At 45.4% G+C, this 24,641-nt stretch overlaps 1 protein-coding gene across 3 annotated transcripts in view; it reads right to left on the bottom strand.

Moving 5' to 3' along the window:
- LOC135385967 (hemicentin-2-like) overlaps positions 1–24,641 on the bottom strand; it is a 223,015-nt gene that overhangs the window by 13,442 nt on the left and 184,932 nt on the right. For all 3 annotated transcript variants that reach the window (XM_064615624.1, XM_064615622.1, XM_064615623.1), the window contains exons 2-9: positions 21,695–22,024; positions 18,200–18,526; positions 17,122–17,439; positions 8,643–8,939; positions 5,205–5,477; positions 4,053–4,319; positions 895–1,248; positions 494–748 (exon numbers count right to left, since the gene is read on the bottom strand). In XM_064615624.1, coding sequence (XP_064471694.1) covers positions 494–748; positions 895–1,248; positions 4,053–4,319; positions 5,205–5,477; positions 8,643–8,939; positions 17,122–17,439; positions 18,200–18,526; positions 21,695–22,024 — 2,421 coding nt within the window. The remainder of the gene's footprint in view (positions 1–493; positions 749–894; positions 1,249–4,052; positions 4,320–5,204; positions 5,478–8,642; positions 8,940–17,121; positions 17,440–18,199; positions 18,527–21,694; positions 22,025–24,641) is intronic.

Genomic DNA, 24,641 nt, shown 5'->3' with positions numbered 1-24,641 from the left:
TGTCGTCCTTGTCCCTGTGCGTTCTCAATCATGTCCTCTTCTTCGGTTCTGTTTTAAGCAAACACTTGTCGCAAGCGTTTAGCATGAGCGATATGTGAATATCGCGTTGAGGCAATTGCATGTCTTAAGGCTGCTGCGGAATACCAACTGGCCTCATGAACTTCATTCACATTTCGCTAAATACACTAATATCCCTGTTATACGGGCAGCCTTCGACCACCGTTGGAACCAACTGCCTTGAAAAACGCGCGTAGCGCCAGCAAGCGTGTATCGTGTTAACCTGTCAAGCAGCATTGGATTCAAGTGTCCTTTTAGAAGTTTACACATTACAGGCTTGCTTGCGCTACGCGCGTTTTTCAGGGCAGTTGGTTTGAATGGTCGTCGAAGTCTACCCGTGTAGCATTGGTACTCGTTAGAGCAATGAGTGTTCACTACGTTTAGTGTGCGTGCAGTATAAGGTATCATTCTAGGTCTTGATTTCTGTTTGACTTACACGTGACATTGATAAAGGTGTTGGCGCTGGCGGAACCGTGACGATTCATAGCGACGCAAGTGTAGTTTCCTGTACGCTCACGGCCCAAGCTATAGTTCATGAACAAATGAGGGCTGTCAGAAATAGTTTGGTTCTGGTAGATCCACCGGTATTGGCTGGCAGGCCTCGACTGAGCACCGCACGTGATAGGCTCCGATGTATTGCCTTCAGCTACTGTGACGTGAAAACTTGATACCCAGATGTCTTCAGGAGGGTCTGCATTGTTGAGAAGCAGCAACGTCAAAGCTCAGTGAACTATAAGTATAGAACAGCTCTAGGAAAGGATTACTATCAAGCCTATAATACCATTTCGTAGGAAGTTCACGAAACAGCAGGAAACAGCGAAAGCAGCGCGAACTTACACTGGACTTGAAAATGAGTTGTGGAAGACACTCCCTTGCCGACAAGGTTGCCGGTTGATCGGCATGTGAATGTTGTGTTGTCGGTCACTCGATCGAGGACTCCTCCAGGCCACAAGGTCATGTTGAACTTAAGCGTGCTAACGACGGAAGCGAAGTGGTTCTCCTTGGGTTCGATTGGGTGAGGCGTCATCTGGATGGTGAACTGTGGGTTGTACTTGTCGATGAGTTCGCCTGCACGCAGCCAGTCGATGACGCACGTCGGCTCGCATTCGACACGGCACGATAGACTCACGTCGCTCGCATTCTGCAGGGCTCCAGTTTCGATGGGTAATGGCTCTATGAAATCAGGCGGAGCTGGAGAGACAGAGAAAATAACTGAAGGCATGAGCGTGTCGTCTCTTCTGTAGTATGACCACTGTTACGTATTACTCGTGCTGTCAGACAGATACGCTCTTTCTTTTTTTTCTTTTCGTGGTGTGTCGTTAGATACCAAACTTTCATAATGTTTATTAGCTCTTGTCGCTGCGTATCATTGTCGCGGCGAACCTAATAGTTGAGACGCGACAGCGTCATCAACACTCCGATAAGCCCCAGACTGCGACAGTCACTTCAAAGCAGACTTCTGTTTGAATCAGAGATGGTAGTACAAGGAAAAAGCTACGATGAAAAATATATAGAACAAATCTTGACAAAGTTAATTCTGCCATACCTGACTATGTTTTATTCCCTGTCATTACGTCTACCGTCAGAGGGCCGTCCCCTTTGCTGCAGACAATGTAGAAAGAGCTAGGCGTCGGCCTCACATTAACTCCTAACTTGACATTATTGCCTTCTTGCAGACATACCACACCAAAGCAAGCAGCGGGAACGAGTAATCAACAACGAAATATGGGTAACATCCCTGGAACACCTCATGTCATCACGTATCAGTTGTTGTTGGATGGCAGCTCTCTGGGAGTGCGAAGACATGCATTGCGTCAGCATTTGAAGATGTGCAGATATCGTTCCAGAGGAGGATTGAGGTATCACTGAAGTAGTGTTAGAAATGTAATTCTAGGCTAGATTTTCTTCGCCCCAAACATCGTGCATAACCCGAAATTGACCTACCGAAACATTGATGTACCTCTACATTACACTGTTCAGTACCTGATGTTTCAGCTCCCTCTTGTACCTCTGTTCACTTCGAAGGAAACCCCATACTTCCCGCGCACATGTTTATAGAGTCTCATCCCACAACATTCTGTTCGGCGATCCGATACCATTGATAGCCCGATTAGTGATCCATTTTCCAACATCCTGAAAACAAACGCTTCTGAAGAATGTTGATAATGAAAAGTGAAAGTGTGGGCGACAATATATTGCCGCACTCACTTAATACATTGTATTTTCATCATCGCGCAAGTCATTCGTTCCCTACATAGATAAAATTATCGACGATATGTGTATACGCAAACGAGAAACTTTAGATGATTAGTTCTGACCCCCAGACATCCAGGAGCATCATTATTGAGATAAGAGGCGTCGCCTAAAAGATGCCGTTTACATGACCGTTATCTGCTCCGCGGAGTTTACCTTTTCATTGCGGCTACATTCAGGTTGGATGCAGTGGATGTTTATTGCTTTGCTCCTTTTATTCCTCTCTCTTCTCATCTCCTATTTCACTCTTTTTTTACGCATCTGTTGTTCCTCGCTCTGATAGCGCTTTATCTTCGTGCTCATTAGTTTTCCAGACAACGGAGCGCGCCATCGATTAGCGCGGTGGGTTGTAAAAGCGCTGCCAACAGCTCCGTAGCGGGTCCTTTTTAAGACGTGCGTTCTTCGAAAACGGCGTGCATGCAACGGCGTATTAACATGTTGTGCGCGTGACACGTAGCAGGAAGCAGTGTGTTGTGTTAAAACTTCGAGATTAATGGCCAGGTGGGCGAATTAACTAGCTAGGGACCGAAACCAATGTATCATGTCCAGGCTTCGCGCAAATGTGGAAGCGGCGAACACCACAACACCACAGGATAGATCGATCACGTTGCAAGACGAAGCTGTAATGTGGGAAGCACGCGAAGTGACGTTGGTGGTATACTACCTCAGTGGCTCCCTGACGACATTTAACGGATAGTAAGCATAATACTAAGCGTAACATGCGGCTCATCGTTATACTTCCGCCAAATTGCGTCCAGCAGTGAGGTACAGTATAGCTTCTTGCGATGAAACACCCGAATCATAATTAAAATAAAGCCTCGTTGAAAATTGTAATGCGCTGTTCTCGTGACCTGGAAACTTCTGTTTTCCTCTCGGCCATTATCAGAAAATTGACGGAATCACGTGGCATTTTCCCATCGCGTAGCATGAGCGGTCACGCAGGTAGCCACATGGCTATACCAACTGCTTACACCTACTGCTTACAAATACAGCCTCCCTCAGGACCGTATATTTCATAAACATGGTGTTGTGTAGCGCCACCTATACTTTAGGACTCGAAGACAATCCTCGTAAGGAGATGATGATTACGGAGAGAGTGTTCTAAACACCAGACATCTTGTTCTGATTTCATCTTGACACTCCCGCCGTCAGTTATCAATATCATTCACATACCATTCTGGTCTGCAGTCTGCTCCCTGAATAATCACAGTGGAAAATAAATAAATAAATAGAGAATTTTAGAATAAGCGACACAAGCGCTTCCGGGCTCCAAAGAAGTAACAGCGTCGCCACTGCGCATGCCCAGACACCTCGACGTGCTTTACGCCTTGAGTGCGCACGCTATTTTTCGAAAATAGTGTGCGCAGTCAAGGTGGCGCGACAGCTGGTCCCCAAGGCTGTCTTGCGCTGCAGTCGCGACCGGCGACATTCGAAAACATTATTTAAAAATTGTTTTGCAATACATATTATGTTTACAATTGGCGACGCACTATATTTTTTAAAAAAGCTTTTTTTTTTCTCGATTGCTTTTTCCGTTTTTCAAAGTCTTGGTTGTTAGCCGCAGCGGCGCCGTAGGGGTGGAACGCGGCTGCACCGCTTCGCGTTAGGAAAACACTATTGCTAATCAGGTCCTGAGGGTAAATAGATAAATAGGATCTCACGCACCGTATTCTAAGACTCTCTAATGTTATACATTACGTATGCACGTCGCGATGACCATCAGGCCTTAGCGTTACACTTACCCTGGACCCGCAGTTCATACTCTCCACTCGGGCCAGCTCCAACATCATTGACAGCTGCGCAAGAATAGTTGCCACGTGATGAGAGACTCGTAGGCTCCGTAGTAAAGATGGAATCCGTTTGTGTATTGGAGACGTTTCCCTGAAACTCCCATCGGTAGTGTGTTGCTGGAGGCAATCCTGGATCATCCACGACGCACGAGAGAGACGTCGGTTCACCTTTGATTGCAAATTCACTCATGTGTACCACTCTCGTAGGACCAGGAGGGTCTGTACGAAAAAGAAACAAATGCCCCTGTAAGTAGACCTTACTCAATAGCGTTACGTTCAAGCTGCATGTCACTGCACATTGTTTGCCCTTTCTGTGTCGCCTGTGAAGATGTTGACGATACATTGAGAGGGAATACGAGATGACCGTCTGGAGTGCTAGCCTATGCTGGCTAACATGGGCGTACCGAGAGGGGGGCAAGGGGGGCCGTGCCCCCCCCCCCCTGGAATTCCAGGGTCGCTTGTGAAAATAGTGCACTATTTAGACATAGGTCGTAATGATTATTCTCAGATGACCTAATAGGAACCTCTGAACACCCACACAGTGCGCAACGTCCGCCGCCAGAAAAACATGTGGTAGGGGGTGGGGGTTAGAACTCTCGCCCGACCCCTAGAAGCGCTTTGCCTCCCCTTCCAAAAAATCCTGGGAACACCCATGCTGGCTAACACGACTTTCACGTCGTTCATTGTCAAATGAATGTCCCACTTTTTTGTGCTTTCTCGAGCTCAGAGTGTAATATATTTACAATAGGATCTAGAGCATATTCTTCTCCATTGCCCACGCTACCAACCTTCCTGAAACGTACTCTCCGGATACCTTAACGAGCTGGACTCTCCCCCCTCTCTCACACAAAATTGATTGGTCCCTGGCCACATCCAGCCTACCAACTGCGCTCTGCCGTCGAGGTTCTGCCGTCTGACCAACGCTCTGCCGTCGAAACTCTCTTCACCTATTTGAATACCATATGACTTCGATCCTTATTGTGAAGGGGCTCATTATTTCATTCCCGGCATCAACACCAGCAATGGGGTAGAGTATCACCCCTGACGATGAAACTCCCCATTCATCATCTCGCAATAAAGTTGTTGTTGTTGTTGTTTACTTACAATAGACGATGAGCTCTTGTGGGTCGGAAACCGGCCCCCATCCGGCATCATTCTCGCCTGCACAGGAATAGTTTCCGGTGAAGTTCCTCATGACGTCCATCCAGACGATAACGCGCTCTGTGGTCTCATTGAGGAGCTCCCCGTTCTTATACCAGCTGACGCGGCGGAGAGTTCCAGGGTTACCCTCCAGGACGTTGCACGACAGTGTGACGCGAGTGCCGTAGCCTTCTTGCAAAAACGGCGGGGATACAACTGCCGCAACAGTCGGAGAGTCTGTAAAGGACAACCAAACACATGCTCTATTTCAATACAACGTACTAGTGCGGCAGCAGAGTCAGGTTCCAGAAGCCAACAGCTTTGCTACCTTTCGATAACTCGAAAAACATGGGCCCGGAGAACAGACTCAAGAGTTGTCCATATCCGTGCGACACCTGTGGTTCATTCCTTAACGACGCCTGTGCTTTACTGAGTAATGGGCCTCCCTTTATTTTGTCCCTTAAGGCCCGGTTTCACCAACGCCGATGAACACTTGAACCGAGATCAACGGTCCCTTAACTTGAGTTTAACGCTTAAGTGCTTCAAAAAAGGGAGCTATTGTTACTGAAACATTCATTACGTCACCAACTAACGTTTACAAAAAAGAATTGAGAGTTAACTTCAAGTTTTAACAACGCTTGATCTCGGTTCAATGTTAACCAGCGTTGGTGAAACCGGACCTAAAACAGTTTCAGCCTTCCACCACGACAGTCGCGTTATGCGGCAGCACGGAAAGCGGTAGGACAAGCGGGTGTCGGTGGCACCCCCTGTGATATACATGATGCTATGCTACGCAAGCTATCACCTGATAGTGCAACCATTTATATTGCCTTCAGTTACTTTTGGAGCAATCCTGAATGTACATGGACCTTTGTAGTAAAGCGTAAGCCCGAGGTGACATCGTCAAAAGGTAGGTAATACGCCGCAATTATGAAATTAAGTCTCTTAACTTTGCTTAAAATTCTTAAATTTCTTAACTGGACATGAGACAGCATTGTATTGGGTACTTAGTCTCTCACAGGTCTCTTTCTTTACAGCTAAATATCTATCCTCGAACTGATGTAGTTCTGCTTATTCACACGCACGCACGCACACACAGAAAGAAAGTCAAAAATGAGATTTTTCACGCGGATTCTTTTGTTTTGTTTCCACCTGTATTGTTTTTATTATAGTGTTCATAAGTGATTTGCCATATGACGCATCTTCAGGCTGGACATGGCCGGACCTGAATATAGCGAATCGAACGATTGGACTCATCCTGGCAATACCATGTAACATGCGCCAGTTTTCCCTCTCAAGCAAACGAGGTAACTCATGAAGTACGTCTCCCCTTTCTCTTTCTCTTCCTCTTTTACCCGGAACGTATGTCTCACTTTCTCTTGCATGTACCGTGCCAACGACAGAAAACATACCGCCGCTGCACAATCCATTCATCGCTCAGGTATAGCTTGTTAAATCCTTTTACACACTAGTCTGCGTAAAGAAAATGACGTATTAACTAATCGGATTAAAGTAAACTCCACCCAGATAGCGTTACCGCACTGCTAGTTGAAACACCGCGGTCACCTGCCACTATTAAGCCGAAAAGTAAACCCTGCAGGATTTTGTGCGCGCAGCTCATTTTACCGGATGCTGATATGACGTTCTACTCGCAAGCGCATGGAAGCTTCTCTAATGAGGTTCGTTCATTGTGCCGGCACTGTCAGAACCGAATTCGTTGTGTAGTGAACTGAGAACTGTCTAATACGCGTCGTTTATTTGTTTATTTTTATCATCACTGTCGTCATAAGTAGGGTTCGTGGTTTTCGGCATTTTCGGAAAAATGCCGGAAAACACCCCCCGGATGATTTTTTCAGATTCGGAATATTCCAAAAAAATACGAATTTCTCGTATCCTGACAGCTGCCATTCCTGGAACCGCAAAGGGAAATCCCCTTGGAATCTCCCTTCGTATGAATCGATTCACTTCTTTTCGGTTCGTTGTTACTTCGCGCGAAAAATGGGCTTTCCTTCATGCGAAATAAATAGATGCCCGTATTCGGGCATTTATTTTTTGGGCGGAATATAGATGCCGAAAAAATCCGATTTATAGTCACCCAAATAAATGCCGATAAACACCCCCCGAATTGGGTTGAAAATAAATTCCGAAAACCACAAACCCTAGTCATAAGCGGCAGAAAATATTGGATCGAATAATTCCACGCATAAATGCCGTTTTCAAAAGACAGTTCGGTGAATCCTTGTCGATCCTGCGGTGGATATGGAACTGGGATTCCGATTTTGTTTTCTTATTCACTTCGTCATCACTTCCTTCCAAGTAATTGTCGCTAGTTACAGTAATTTTAATAAGCGTTGCACGCATCTTACCGAGCGTGTTGAGCTTCATTCCAGTGTCACTGCTGTTCGTGCTCCACGCCTACCTAACACTCTAAAGGCCACGCTCAAATCGAAGCTCTGCGGGACTGGTGTTGTTGACGGTCTGATCCGATTCGTACCTAGCTTCTACTGTGGCCTTTCTGCACCGAAATTGCAGGGCAGAGCGATTGCTAGTCAAAGCGATAATACTGGCTGCTGAACCTAAGCCACATAACGAAACTATATTGGAAAACTTGATTTCGCGTCCGTCCACACACTTCGGTGCATGCGCATTCCGTGAAGTGGTAACATCAGACATTAGGAATAACTAACTTGAAGCTTATGCTTCAAGAAAAATCACATGAGCAGGGCAAAGCGTTCGGCGTTGTTGGTAGTGAGGAACGCTTATTTCGTCTTCATTAAACGATGTGTTGGTAGTGAATGCTTGTGCTTGTCCTGTGTTTCATCCACGTTTACGTTCACCACCCTGCACTCCCAAGTTTCCCAAAGAAAGTCGATAACACATGCATGTTCATGAATTTCCTTGAGTTTGAAGAAAGACACAGGGCAAAGCACGAGGCACGGGGACAGCTCATCACGACACTAGAGAAGTTGATCCAACGAGCATGGCCATAGTATACAGTGCTCCAGCAGCTTCTTTCACCATCTGCAGAGTCTCCCATACTTCGGTTAGTGGCCTGGCTGCTGCAGACGAATCACCGATAAGGTAACACATTAAATAGTCCTTCTCTGCAGGTGTACACAGAGACACGCGTCCAGCAAAGTATACCTTGGCTCTGTGTGCATCTGTATTCTATAGAGGAAATTCCTTTTCTTTCTTATGGGTGACACAAAAGAGGAAAAAAGGAGCAGACGCCAAGCCATTCACATGATACGTGCCACATTGGCGACACCAGAACATGGGTGAAAGGACATCTTATCTACTGTGCGCTGCCCGGACAAACAGAGACATAGAAAAGCAGTGAGGACAGGCAGCGCTCTCACGGGCAGTGATGAGACGTGCCCTTTCAGAAAGATTGTCACTCACAAAGTATGTCTAGGTGAGCTGTGTTTGAAGAGTTCCCCCAGCCGATCTCGTTTTTGAGGCCGCATCCGTACCGGCCACGGTCGTACCGGGTGAGCTCGCGGATTGTGAGCGTCGGCAGACCAGGGTTGCTGATCTCCAACCGCTCGTCCTGGTCGATGTGCAGCAAAGCGTCGTCCTTGTACCAGCGCATATCCAGGATCATGCGCGGGTTCGCAATGTAAGAACAGTGAAGAACCACATGAGCTCGTTCCTTGACCACGCCGGAACGGCTCTGTTCTATCTTGACGTCCGGTGGATCTGGAAACAACAACGTTTGCTATTGTTACGACGTTCGTATAGGAAGATTACATTTCATGTAGTACACAGTGTGATATTACATTCTATTTTGATATTAATAATTTTGCCCCTTCAAGTGCGTGTTGGGAAGATAATACAGACAGAGAATCCGAGAGCACGAAAGTTCTTTGTACGAAAATGTATTGTCCTTGTGTTCCTGTGTGAGTAGCCGGGGCAAACTTGTCGCCGAAGACACTGCCTATATCGTTTGTTCTTTTGCCATCGCGGCGAATGCTATCAAAACGACAGGTCCATTGTACTCTTTCCTGCAGTGAGGTTGGCAGAAACCAGTGCACTGTTATATATCTTTCTTCGTGGGCTTCGAAAGCACCCCTAGGGTAAAAAACATGCGCTTCATCCATCAATGCCAGCAAAATAGCCACCTCAAGGGCAACGTTACAGGGCTTTTTTGTCTTGAAGAAGTGAACAAAGGGAACTTCAGCATGCTTTTCTTCATAATGAATTCAACATGAATCATGACGGGATTGAAATGGTCTATTCGTGGATAATCCTGTGACATACTGTTCCATTTGCACTGACGGGCATCACAAGATTCATCACGACTGGCGCCTGGACAGGACAAGGAAGAGCGTGCCACTGTAAGCGGGTATTCAAACGCGTTGCAGTTATTGTTTTTCATTCTCACCATATGCGACTGATTACATATGAGACGTTGAGCGCCTGTACACGGGAACATTGGTGCATCGCAGCCAATAAGCACCTGTTGACAAGGTGCTCTCGAAGGAGATTCACTCATGAAATTAGCAATATAGAGCAAAGATGAGCAAGTTATCCAGGCATATAAAAGAGGGAGAAGAAGCATCGTTGAGTTTGAGTTTGAATGATAAAAAAAGGGATGAAATTGAATTCGTCACCTGACGAATTCTGCTACTCCCATAATGAACCCCTAAATGGATGAACACGGATTCCCACAGAAAGGAAAAAGAAAAAGAAAAATATTAAAAGACAAAAAGAGAAAAACATCACCCCTCCCGGTCACCGAACTGTATGTGAACATGCATCGTACATAAACCACAAAACATAACTAACCCATATTAACGTATCAACACAAGCGTAAAAAGCTCGTGTTGAACATGCAATAAAAATATGAAATACATAAAATATGAGGAAAGAACGTGCAAGCGAACAACAGCATAGTACCCAGCCTTCGCAACACCCGCCCATCAGTGTTGCTTATAACGAGCCTTAATCATGTGAAAACAATAAAGGAAGTTGCCGTCCCTTCCTCCTTCATAAGAAGCGAAAGGATAAAATGTGATGGTGCCTGAGATCAGAAGAGGGGAGCTCGATTTCCCATGATAACTCCGGCGGCCAAGTATCGGGTTTCTTCGTGGCTTTCACCTGTCTCATCGGACGGCCCCTATCTCTGACCAATTTCCCCTGCGGAAACTCGGCGTTATTGGCCTATCCTCTCTAGTTCCTGTGAGCGGAAGTACGGCTAACATTCTTCCTATGACACTGTGATGCTCTTTTAATTTCCGGGAGGTCCCATGTTTCCCGGGATCGTTCAGATGTTCGTCTAACCGGCCCCACTGGTTTGAAGAGGCTTAGCGTGCTGGAAGGACTGGTCATATAATTATCCACGTTGCAATTGGCATAAAAACAGGAAATATCATGTTGTCTGAGACGGTGCGAATTCCGAGTAGTCACCTTCGAACGTTTCTGTAACACGACCGTTGCACACGGCAGGGTGTCGAACCGAAACGTTTTTCGTTCCGGTTTTCGTTCCGGTTACATCATAAACGATCCGGTACCGGTTCTGCTCCGGAGCGAAAAAATAACGGTTCATACCGGTTTTTAACCGGTTCCGCTTCTGCTGGGGATATTCATCCCCACACACAAAAAAAAAAAAAAATCAATGTTACAAAATGTAAACCCGTTTATTCTGCATACATGGTATTTAATATTAATAAACAGCTGTGAAATTCGTAGCTCCTGGTTCCTGAAAATTACTGCCTGTTCAAATGGGCTTTCTCCTTTCTTGAAGCACATGTTACAAACGGACTTGTTTGTCGTCATGTCATACGTAAAGTACTTTCTTACTGGATTGGAGCGATCGCGTCCCATCCCAATGTCTGTTGCTACTGTCTAGCCAGCAAGCACCACCGCACGAGAACGACGCAAATCGAGGAACACCTTCACTCACAAACGCGCTCGACGGCTCCGTTTTATTTTATTCGTGTCCTGTCCACAAAAGAGTTGCCACTTCGCACGGGCTTGCCCTCGCGTATACGTAAATGTATTCAACTTAGCTGCTCTCAAACAAGGGACGCGTTGCGCGACATTACCGATAAACAAGCCGTTATGCAGCCCCATTGGGTCGCTGTTTAGTTGAGGAGAGTTTGCGGTGATCAAATTAAAACGAACACTACGGCACATTGCTAGAGTCACATGTACCTCTAAGTCTGTGTGCGTGCGCGAACGATAAACCATTACAAAGGGAGCCTAAGGGTCATAGGATACCGACATACATTCCACAGTAACCGTAACCTAGTATCCATGACATGACTTCAGAGCACACGACGTCTGTTTCATTCGCCTATGCGTAGTCTAGTCCAAACCGGCGAAGTTTTTTCTTGGACCGAAAACCGTTAAATATATTTTTCGGTTTCCCTCCTGAGTGAAAAAAACTTATACGGTTTCGATTCCGTTCCGGTTCGCACCAAAATAGCGGTTTTTTTTCGGTTTTCGGTTCCGGTTTTCGGTTCGCTCCGACACCCTGGCACACGGGCAGGGTGTTAATCTTATCAAGAATGCAAGTCGAAGGAGAAAATGCCTGTTTTCCTGCGGCTCAATTTGAAATACAGGAAACTGGATAACGGGTGAGCTTAGTGACTACTCTTCATTGTGACAGTGAGATTGAACTGGAATTGTTCAGTGAATGCCACAGTGAATGTTTTGTTATACTGTCCGCCAAAAAGCTTGGATCCGAACTTCGCCTTCTAAAACTACGTTCACGTTACTCCTAATCCAAACGGTTGTGGTATACAGTCCGTGACTGGAGTGAAAACGTGGGTTTTAAGTACCACTGTGGAATAAAGTGGAAACTGCGGAACACCAAGGCGCTCTCATTCGGTACATTCGGCGCTCTCATTCGGTGAGCACTACCCAATCCCCACAATTAATTTTATTTTTAATAAAGAGCACAGCTCCAGAGTTTGGGTTTCTCTAAGAGTAGGTTATGCCTTCGAACCTTATGACATCATCATTCATAATTTAATTGTTGTTGTTATGTCATCGAGCACGCTAGCGTTTGTCTCCTAGCAGCGGCGCAGGCACCTCTCCCCTCCGTGCTTCCCCTGCGGTGCACGTTGAAGGGCGAATAGCAGCAGCAGTGAGAGTCAGATGGCCAATTTGGAGGCACAATGTTGCTAGATGGCAGGCAGATTACCATAGTGGGCGCATTTCTGCGTTACACTTCTCGAAACTATAAATTAATTTGATGTTCATTTGGCGTCACATAGTAATGTAATATTTTGCGAGAATGTAATGTGTGGCATATCAAATGCTATATGGCATAAATTATGGCATAAATTAACGTAATCGGATTTCAAACGAAACTGCTCAGACAGAGCACAATGATAACAGAATACTTGCTTTTTATATCTGCTGACCTAACCGTCTCAATATTTATAGCCATCTGCCTCTGACGAGATCATCGTGATCAGTAATTCTCACAGTCCTTCAACAGCATCGCCACATGAAACGCTATTCAATCATTCAGAGAAGATGGCGAGAAAACGGCATACAGCGGTCCTTTTCGATAGCATGCATACGAATCCCACGGCTTAAGTAGGTATTCTATAGTACCCTTGCTGTTCCGCTACCTCCGTTCACGACGCACCGAGGAGTATATCTTTTGGGACGCGTTCGAAGAAAGAGTGGAGAAAAATCTCGCCAAGGCTTTCGCTGCCTCTTCTGGGACTTCCACGTGGTCCACTGAATTAATCATTGATGTGCTCATACCCTCAAGTAGACTGACTGCATTATTAACCGCAAGAAGTCTGCGCAAGAAAGGACGCTCTAATCGTGATAACCATTCGGCGTTATCAATAGGGTATAAAAACAGGAAGGAAAAGCCCTCGCGCAAAGCCCAAAGTAGTTAGCTATTCTCTATCTATTACATCTGAAACATAAAATTTAATATGCGCATGACAATGGGCTCGAAGAACAGAGCCCATATTCTCTTTGGCGAAAGTTGGAACATCAATAATGCACAACGCATAAATGTGCTCGAAAGTTGCAAAGGAACGGGAATTCGGGTAGGATGTGTGCCTTGGTTTAATATTTAGGACTGGTAAGACTCTTGTTCATTTCGCATTTGGAAAGAAATTAAGTGTCTTCCTTTGGAAATAGCTGCAATGCAATGAACCTACCGCAGCCTTGCTGGTGATCGTTTCACGGAGTTGCAGAGGACAAACACTCGGATGCGTTGCACTCTATACAGGGTGTTTGCTCTAACATCTCCAGAAATTTTATTTAAAGCGAGCGATAAAAGAGAAACGAGCGCTACTTTTCAGCTACTTGACTAAGAAACTGGTGCTACTAGTGAAGCAGTACCTGTTTCTTACTCACGTAGCAGTAAAGTACCACTTGCTTTTCTTTTATCGCTCACTTTAAATATAATTCCTGGAAACGTTAGAACAAACACCCTGTATATGCGTTGCACTAGTCAACCCTCGATTTATAGACACCCTCGGTTCCCCGAATCGTTCATAAATCGAGGGATTCATAAATCATAAATTCAGTTAACTGAGTACTATCGAGCAAATGCAACAGTACTTCCGAGTTGGGATTGTGTTTATAATGCCATATATTGTGTAATTTTGCTTTTGACCATGCCTTCTGCTGTATCAATCTCACAAAGAACAGACGTTAGCGCATTCACACTCTGTTTATTATGCAATACTAAGTTGTTTAATTTCGCTTTGGACCATGCCTTCCGCTGTGCCAATCTTGGAAATAAGAGATGTCACCACATTCGCACTGGGCTGGTCTCGGATTTCCTCCGGGATTTTTAACCTCCGTTTATTACTCACCCGGTGACAGCGACCACCTTATTCATCAACTGAGGTCAGGAACACTTGGTCGCACCTTGTGCGACCCCGGAAAACCCGTTTGTTGTTCGGATTTCGAGGGGTTAAGAACCGCGGGTGCAATACCTGGAAAACGTTTTGTTCGTTCAGGCGTCATGCATAAGACCACAGAATTATCCCTTTGAAGGTTTCTGTTGACCTCGGAACGATCCGTTCATAAATTGAGTGCAAAAACGCTAGGCAACTCCAAGTTGGTTCCCAGAAATTTCGTTCATTATTCGAATATCGAGGTTCATAAAACGAGAGAAAAATGAATGGAAAAAGTTTGGTTCCCCGTGCTCGTCTTCATAAAACGAGGGAATTCATAAATCGAGGGTTGACTGTATATACCTGCGTATATGCGCAATATGCTGCACTTGCTGGAAATGTATGTTTACGAAATGTACAGCTCACGTCAACCTTAATAATAACACTGGAAAAAAATATGGTCTCGTTCCCGAGCGCGACCTGCCAGAAGCGCTACTTCTGCATACTAGATCCCATTAAACTTGTACTGAGAGCCATCCAAAATATTTTCCTTTTAAGACAGCTGATGAAAGTACATGCGTCAGTTTGCCGAACAACACAAAAGGTGTTGATGCATTCAGTTTTTTCCTAGAAAAAAAAAAAACGTACACAAACACGGCACCGCTCGTTCGCTCTTGACTCGCCCCCCGGATTTTAACATGGAGAAGGACGACCTATGACGTCATATCGTCTGCGCGGTCAGTCGAGGTGGGCGCCTCTCTTTTTCTTTTTGTGCGTGAGGGCTTTCTTCTTTTGTAGTCGGTAGACAAATGCTTACCGTGGGCATGCACGATTTCATTGTCCCGCGGGAGTTTCCCTATGGGCAACGCTTCTTCAGGGCACGAACATCTGACCAGCAGAACGATACTCTAAACAAATCAGCGAGCGCGGACTGTGTAGCGTGAGCGCAAGGTGACAGGCTGGTGCCACTCTCCACCACAGTTGCACACGGCCGCTTTTCGCGGCGTACTATAAATTCTGCGATAATTATGACTCTGTCGGGTGAATTACTTCTCATGGTGCATTTTACTGGCCTACTTAAGAGTTTTATAGAAACAAAACAAGGCGTCAAAAATGACTTCTGTGCTACTTTAAAGAGATCACGACGTTAACTGGTGTCCTCTACGACTGCCGAGCTCCTGGCTCTAGTACACGAAGGTGCTGCAGTCCAAGTGCGGGGAATAGTTAAAGCGGACTCGAGAAACGCCTCGTGGAACGTGATGAACGCCATGTGTGATAACATCGTAGAGCGTTGATATCAGGAGATCGTGGGCCCCGCATAAAATAATCGAAGGATATTTTACTTTCCAATTGATCCCGTCTCAGGTCGGTATCAGCGGCAACGAAAGAGCAGATTAGTTAGCATCCTCAGTACGCAGGAGCTGCAGCCCTAGCTTACCAACTCCGGACGACACCGACAGACCAATGGTCGTTAAGCACCTAGTTGAAATGCGTCACCCTGACATACGACACATCATGCAAGCCCCTGACCCCATCTTCCCATGAAAGGCCTCCCCCGGGTCATACAAACCATGCTTCATAGGTTACGCACAGGATATGCGTTCACCATCTCACAACTATGCAAGGTTGACTCTATAGGAATGATGCTAGCTGCAATCACTGTCATCAACCTGAAACCATCGAACATATACCCTGGCAGATTGTCGCGCATACAACACTATGCGGACCTTGCCCACTCCAGGACTGGCACGCTGGCGAACATCCTATACCCCGGAGGTTCTTATGCAGAACCATCTACAAAAACTCGCAACCCCCGTTCGTGCGTTTTCTCGGTGAAACCGGCCTTGCCCAAAGACCCTTCTAACGTACCTCCCCATCCACAGTGCACATCGGACTCATTCATCCTCTACTTACCTCACCTCAAACACTTCACCCCTTCATCCCTTTTTGGCTAAGTCATGACGATGCCCACTCGCCAGTGGTCAACAACGGCGAGCCAATTTCGACATTAGCCTTCCCCCTTCCGATATAGGTAGATCTGTGTAGCAGGCCGTGGCTAGAGATGCAACATTCCCAGAAATTTTGAACAGCTCAAATCAAAAACGTTTCTTTGTTGTTATTTTTTTTTGTTTTTAAACATTGAAAAATGAAATTAAATGTGAACTCTAGCACGACTTATATAGCTTACCAAACATTAGGGAACATATTATGATGCAACATTGTAACATCAATTATAAAAAAAAAAAGATATTATTTGTTTAGCACACAAATACGAAAAATAACATGTTTAAGTACATGTAAGCATCAACGCAAGGCTTAGGTAGAACTAGCAAACACATAAAGTTGTTATGTGGAGATGCAGGGAATTGCCGGTAATTCCGACTTGCTGAAGTGGAACAATTGCTCTCGCAGACTTTCTTTTCAGAAATATTTGGAGAAAAAAAAAGAGAGAGAAAGGAGATAAGCTAACTTGTCATTGTTCGATGACTTGTCAGTCAAGACTAATAAGAGTAGCGATCGTTCACCATTGAAATAAAACGGGGAATATGTTTTATTTGGTCGACCTGAAAAATGAAAATTTAGGGTACAACAGAAAAATGAGAAATAGTTGACTAGAGCACCTAAATAGGCCATTTTTGCCTGGTTTATGCATTATATTTTGCCAAAACTTTATAATGCATATTTGCGGGATCGGAAATTTCGGACGATTTTTCCTACGCCAAGGATAAAAAACAGAAAAATGCCGTGTTTTTGTACCGTTGACTCGTTAGATCAGTCACAAAAATACAATAGTGAGCCCATGTTGTTTAACGTTTTAGCCTACTATTTCCTATATTCTTCCGCGTTTTTTCACCAATTCTAGTTGCATCTCTAGTCGTTGCCCAAGTGTCTCCCCCCGCCCTAGCACGCGAAACAGACGATGTATTCGTATTGCCAACTGTAGGATGGAACAAGCAACGATGTATTGGCATCAACGTGAAAGACCAACCATAGGGGCTGGACGTCAGACGTGGACAGAGCGCACCTATGTAACCCTGCAGTAAAGTACTTAAACTCACATTGCACGAGCAGATCGATGGTTTTCTCCAGCGGCGCTTCTCCGGAACTGTGCAGCACAGAGTTGCTTCCCTTGCACGTGAAGCTGCCTTCATGATCGTGACGGGACACGACCACCTCCAAGGTACTTGTGGTGCGAAATGTGCCGTCTCCGAGGGGTTCAACCATCGGCTGAGGTTGGTGCTTCATGCGCTCCGTACGATTGTACCATGTTGCGTCGGCTGCTGGTCGAGCCCCAGAAACGACACACTTGACTCGCAGTACCGTGCCCGCCTTGATGGGCATTGTAGGGACATCCGTTTCTAATTCCTCTGGCTTTACTGTGAACATTTGAATAATACGGTACAAGAACATTAAATAAGAAAACAGGGTAAAAAACGTAGTTCAGCTAAGTCAAAGGTAATAAAGGCACTTCGTCAACCGACAAGAAATTTGGGACTGTTGTCCACGAAGGGCGTTTTGTAACAAATATTTAAGGCATATGTTATTTGGACAATTTTTACCGAGAAACAAGATCGGCGGAAAGAGACGCGAGGTACGTTCGTTGCCACACGGTCGAATGAAGTCACAAATTGGTTGTTGCGCCCGTCACAACGCAAAGGCTGGTGACCCACAGAGAGCGCGCGAGGACACTGTTCCGTACACCTCTAAAGAATCCTTCACTCGTGAAAAGAGCGTGTCTGAGAACGAAGGAAGGAGCGTGATGGAACGTGGTCCCCGGGCGCGTGATTCGTGACGTAGAGCGGCGCAGCTCAAACAGGTATAAGCGGCGCGTGAGCTGAGAACAAAGAAAGGAACAAAGAAAAAAAGTCACGTGGACTTCCATACGGCACGCGAGGATCGTGTCGGCCGTCCGCGGCTACTTTTGTAACGCGACCGTTTTTGAAAATTTCATTGGGCAGTTATAATACACCGCATAGCGAAAATGTGTTGCATGCTGGCTCCTGATGGGCAGCTTGACAGATGAGACACGGTTTCGAGCCATGTTAAATATCACATCATTACTCCTTTAAGATAACCAGCTTATCGACAAGTATGGACATCTCAAAGCTGACTAGTAGAAGCGAACGCGGAGAGTACCATGTAGATCCAATTCAACCCAGGTCTTAAGAGGCTGGTCGAGGGCTTCGTTCGTCGTTACGCACTCGTACTTGGAACCGAGGTCTTGCCGTCGCAGCGCCGTTGTAAAGGTAGCCTTGACGTCTCCGGCGCCTCGCTCATTTTTCGCTTCCTCCACCTTGGCCGGCAATGGTGAACCACCTTTGTACCAGGTGACTTTAGGAGAAGGCTTCCCGCCAAACGTTTTGCAGGTGATTGTCAGGACGTCTCCCTCCTGGAGTGGACCAACGACTGCTCCAGTTTCTAGCGTAGATCCTTTCGTTTCAATCACTGGTACACTAGGCTTTGCTGCAAAATAACACAGAGGCGTCCATTTAACATGGCGTTCAATGTGTCTCTGCATGACACTTATATTATTTACGGTACGCCTGACGAGAGTCGTACGTCATGCGTGTCTTACATCGGTGATATACAGTACCACATAGCTGAGTTTAATGCATGGAGATAAGTTATGAGTATGCATAAATTAAGCCGAAACCTAATTAAAAAGCATATACTTCACGTGCTGCGGCTCTTTTTCTTTTTTTCTCTATGCGCACTTTTTGAGTTTGCACTCCGGCCCCCACAGGTGTTGCTAATACCGTGAAACGTTGATGTCTCGCCGAGACGCGGTGTCTGTGCCGACCTTGAAGCATGCTACATCCCAACACTGCGCCTACGAGCCCCCAAAAGAGCGAAACGGCCTTCCACGACTCGAATAAGTGCACACCTGCTGAATAAACAAAGAGATCACTGTGGCATCGCTCATGATCTCAGTTGTCTCGCGATGTAAACTCCCCCCCCCAATTATAATTATAATTATACAAGCTGTTCTCGTAGCTCTCGTAAAAATCTAAGTAATAAAAAAGCACCCTGTATAACTCATCTAATCAGTCAACAATGCGGACTTACTCGTACATGCACTTTATATACTTGCCTTCCGCTCCAAACACGCCTAACAGCAGTTGCACTACACCGCATGCTAACTGAATTTTCACGGTTATAGCCCACAGATACACCCGTCATGGTAGCATCATGTTCAGGTTGGAAACAACCTGATGATCAAGCTTCGTTCTCCATGTCCAAGAATATTTAAACGCCGTGGTTTGGTAAGTTTGTTTTTGCGTGTTCTTGAACGCTAGTTGGGAGGACTAGGACGAATAAGTTTTACTTGCTCACGTGTTTTACGTGTTTTTTTACAGAAATGTGACAAAACGTAATAGCGTGCACTGCTCGTTATCATTATTATGTTATCGTTAAATTTTGTTACACTCCCTGTCATGTAGCCACGAATGTAACGTACTGACAATCACGTCTTACATCTCAGCGCTCCAGCGAGAGCCAGTACGGAAACTTTTTACGACTCTGTCGACGAGCGCAAAAGGGGATACGTGCCTAACTTGACGTAAGAGCCACCCGTCCGCCCACGCGCGTTTTGCCTTCCATTCAATCCTCGCACCTATACGCAGGATTGGATTGGATGGGATATCAAAGAAAAAATATGAAGAGGTTAGTCCCGACCCAGTCAGGTCTGGCTGGTGGTGTGCAATAAAAATAGTTGGGGGTTTACGTCGCGAGACAACCGAGATCATGAGCGACGCCACAGCGGTCGGTCTGTGGATTGGTTTTGCCCACCTGAGGGGTCTTTAACGTGCGATGAAAGCTCACCACGTGGCGCCCCGTATTTAACGTCCCTCGCGGAAGACGGCGTGTCTAAGAAACTTGTACCCTGCCAACGGCTGGTGGTATGCTGTCGCATTTTTAGGCCATAGGATTTCACGCACATCGCTAGCGAATATGTTACACCTGTTTCAGCACTGCATAATAATGCTGGACAGATATGGTTGACTGGCTGGGCAAAGGAAAAAAGCGACCATAAGATAGTATAACCTGATGTATAATAGTATGTCACTGAGCTGTCGCGTATCACCGCGATTTTTCAAGCACGTGAGACGATCTTCAAAGCACGTAAAGGCTCTTAAAGCACCTAAAGGGAACTATTGAAGCACTGCAATAACGCAGCTCCACAGGCGCATGTTTCTTTCCACTTACTTTTAATAATGATGGATTAGCAGCTATAAGAAATAAATTCTGGGATGGAGCGTCTTTTCTTCTGTTCGTGATCACGTTCCAGTTTCTTTTCCAACCTCTGCCGTCGAGATGTTTGCATTTTATGTAGTTGCTCAGTTCGTTTCCTCTCTTTCTCCCTGCGAAGTGGCTGATTCTCGAAAATAGCGTCCACAACGTCCTTTGTTCACTCCTTAATCCTATTCTTTGTTTTCATTCGATGAAACCGTTCGTTGAATTGAAAAGCTGAACAATGAAAAAGGGAACAATGCGCCAGTATATCTTTTGTGCTAGTCTGATTTCATATAGAGGGTGCCTTACGAAAGTAGAGTCCTAAAGTTAAAAAGTAATGGAACAGTCATCTTCGCTAGCCATTGTAGCGGCGAAAGCTTATTTGCTACATCCCATTAAAATTACTTTGCGGCTAGGCATATCTCTGCGTACATAACTAGGAGCTAAAAACGGGCAGGGTTGTTAAATGGAAGACTTTGCTTTCGAATTTATATCCGGGTGTGTCGGGAATGGATAATTAGTTTCGACCGATATCCGTTCGAGTGAATATAACCGTTCAAATGACATTATTTTTGCTCTTTGCCGAGCGTGCAAGTCCCTGAAGAACTCGGCCAGGGAAGGCCAAGGAATGAAAACGAGAGAGAAGAACTTTGTTTAGAAATTGTAACTACGAGACGTGACCTTTGTTTTGCGGTAGCGTTATACCCTACTGATGATCTTGAAAGACAGTATACGCGTACTGTGTAACATATTTCGGCTACGTTGAAGAAATTTCGAATACAGACTATTCTTCAACTGCGACCAGTAGGGCATCAACCTCTATCTGAAATATTGATGGATCCTAATTTGACCTCTCCTTCTTCTTTTAGATATACTGTCATCATATTTCACTTTCTTGTGTTATGTAGGTGTGTTTCAGACATACTAACGTTCGATATTTGGTCATATCTGTATTGCAATCTACGGTCTGAGCGTGGTCCATTAATCTTGAAAAGTTCATGGTTGATGCCGCATTGTCACACCAATCGATGCATATTTATTGCACGTATTTGCCTTAAAAAGTATCTGTAGCGAAAATTATACAGCATAAAATGTGTTTCACGACAAGACTAGTAATGGAGAAGATGCGACGAAGCACGGAGTTGAAACACATTACCGTTAACACGACTTTGCACGCCGCAAAAGGATTAGCATTTCGCGGTATTACTGTCATTATTTCTTATTAACTAATTAGGCAAGGCGACGACACGAACGATGGTAGCACTATGTTCTCGCCATTGGCCCCAGTAACGAACAGTGTTGTTGTAACACTACAATTAAGCGAAAAGGGCTTGATGAAAAAAAAAAAAAGAAAACTACGGACAAATGCTATTGATGTCAGGGATGTCAATGACTTACCGACAGTAGTGAGATTGGCGTAGGAGAGGGAAGGACACTTTCCGCGAACGTATGTTACATCGCACTTGTACTGGCCCTCGTCGGCCAATCTCACGGGAGATATCTTGAGTATCGCCGTGGAGTTGTTGAGGAAAAAATCTGCCCTGTCTGGGTTGGCCAACTCTTGCAAGGGCTTTTCGACCGCGTCGCTATAGAGGTAGATCCTTTTCCAGACATCGGCCACATTTTTAGTCCACGTTATGAAGTACACGTTGCCGCAGCGCTTGGTATCAACGTCGCAGGGCAGCTTCACGGAGTCTCCAACCAGTCCAGTCACGGTTGTTTCTTCGGCTGAAATGTGACAGAAACAGGAAATGTACATAAAATTACTGAATAAAGTACATAGTGTACACATGTGAAACGGATTGAGAGTTTCAAGACATGAGTACAATGTTACAGTAGACTTCTCCCTCGTACATATCTTCTATGCACTGAAAGCACGCTTTACAGGACCGAATAGGGCGGAGGCCGATTCCACCGAACTGAACCTAACCACAGCGCCTGCCTGTAGCCATTGAGACACTTAGAATCAACAAGACCTTCGCGTTCCGATCGGGGACTCAAACCATGCCCAAACAAGCGGCCGGAGTACTAACCTGAACAGCTGCAAAGATAATAAACAAAAGTTATAAGGTAAATAACGCGGAAGCATAAGTGCTAATCAAAATTCTCGGCAGCGTCTTAGGCCGCGACGCTTGTGGTTTTAGTTTGAAGTTCTCTTCAACAACAACAACAACAAAAAAAAAAGAAACTCTTGCGCAACGTTGAGATCTGCGCAATATGCCCGTGCGGTGTGACTGTATCAACCTCAACAGAGACTATTTAGTATTGCACCCACGCATCTATCTCGCCCGGTTTCTCATCTCCATATTGATGTGGAGGCTAGAGAGCGTTTTCTTTGATTTAACACGTGGTACAACTGGAAACAGTTCATTTCTAGCGATGACGGTTACTCCAGGAGAAAAAGACAATATTAGAAATAAATAAAAGCGAGAAAGAGAAAACTGACACTAGCAAAAACGTCACATAGAGTGCTCGATAAAGACACTCAAATGGACACTCCAACCACTGTAATAAAATCCCTTGCTTCTCCATATTTCATGCGGTAGTGGAGAAACCAGTTATAGAATTCCTGCGAAAGCGCAGCTCGTAAGGAACTGGGACAGAAAAGGGCGAGGTTGCAGGACCATTTCGATCATTTCAACGGAGACTGCAACTGTGACAAGTCGTTTGTCGTCGAGAAATTTGTCTTTCCGTGACGAACGGCGCTGTCCAAAGCATGATGACAACCTTCAAGGGCTGCGCAGGAATTTTCTTCGAAGGATGAATTTCTCTTAGGAAACGCAGCACGGTTTTCTTATAAGTTATAACGGAATACTAACTTGAGGCTATCTAAAAACAGCACCATACGACCCTCTCATGAGCAGGAAGAGACATGGTTTAAGTATTCCTTAGAACCTCATACACCTGCATTCGTTGTTCTAACGCGTGTTTGATGTGTCGCATGCACTATAAACGGAAATGATGTAGAGCCACTTTGCACACATAGGTAACGCTCAATGGTTCGTAAAATTATAGCTGAAAAATAATGAACACGTGTCTCAAATTTCTGACTTTCAGAACTGGAGCACATTATGTGCTAAACAGATTATTGAAACCGATAAGCAGATCGGGTTCTCATGTGAGTGCTCCAGTTATTAGTGGACTGCAAATTTGTCTGAATTTTTTCACCAGCTTTTTGTCTATAGTAGTCACTGACAGATGCCTAACTGCGACGTAAGCGTTTCTGCGTAGAAATGTGACATAGCTCCGAAGGGTACACTAATGGAGCTAATTATTTATCACATTCTCCTTGATGGACAGCAGTAGACCACTCCTACCTTTGTCGATGCGAAACCTAATAACATTTGTTTTGTTTGTTTGTTTGTTTGTTTGTTTGTTTGTTTGTTTGTTTGTTTGTTTTGCACCATTAAACATATCTCTTCCCATCCACCCCTTCCCCACCCCCCCCAAAAAAAGAAAAACAGGTGACGTATAAAAAAACATGCTCTTGAATTTGTTTTCGGATGCGAAAATCCAACTACGAAATCGACATCGTCACTCAGAGGTTCTCTCGTTCGACACGTTCAAATATGCTCCAAACTTTACAGCTCAGTATTGCGGCGCTAAATATTGCTACAAGGGTTGTTCAAGGTTGACCAAGACTTTCGCTCGAGAAAAATCAGTGAGTAAATATAATTGAATAAAACTTTCGGGGGACGAAGTGCAATCGTTCTCGGGTCAGCCGCAGGTGTAGCAGCGACAGCTATCATGGCGGCTACCAGTGTATCTGTAGCTGTGGAACAGCGATGCATAATCAAGTTCCCTGTGAAGGAGAAAGTCAAAACAGCTATGATTTTGCAAAGATTACAGGCACAGTATGAGGAACAAAGGATGTCAAGGGGAAGAGTGTATGAACGGTGCAGGCAGTTTGGCGGAGGGTGGGATATGGTGAGGAATGCACCACATCGACACGTCCGTCCGACTGCAGACACGCCAGTGGACATCATGGGCGTTGAGCAAGCCATCCTCGAGAACTGGCGAGTAGCAGTTAGCGACATTGCAGCTTAGCGTAATATTAGTGTCGGCAGTGTAGAGACAATCATTCACGAGCACTTTGCGTTCCGCAAAGTATGTGGAAAATGGGTTCCCCGACACTTCACTTGTGACCAGAAGGGACCGCATTGCAGTCTCTGAGCAGCTGCTGAACCGGCTTCAATCCTAGGGGGACGAAGTTTTGCAATCAATCCTCAGATGTGATCAGTCTTGGATGCATAAAAACAAGCACCATGGAATGACGACATAAGGCTTCGCCGCCGCCAAAGAAAAGCAAGGTGCAGCCGTCTGCTGGGAAGTCCATGGGAACTGA

The sequence above is a fragment of the Ornithodoros turicata genome, chromosome 2, assembly GCF_037126465.1.
Source record: "Ornithodoros turicata isolate Travis chromosome 2, ASM3712646v1, whole genome shotgun sequence".
NCBI classification, from domain to species: Eukaryota; Metazoa; Arthropoda; class Arachnida; order Ixodida; family Argasidae; genus Ornithodoros; species Ornithodoros turicata.
Note: the sequence above shows the minus strand (reverse complement) of the source record. Positions and strands in the feature narration are given on the sequence as shown.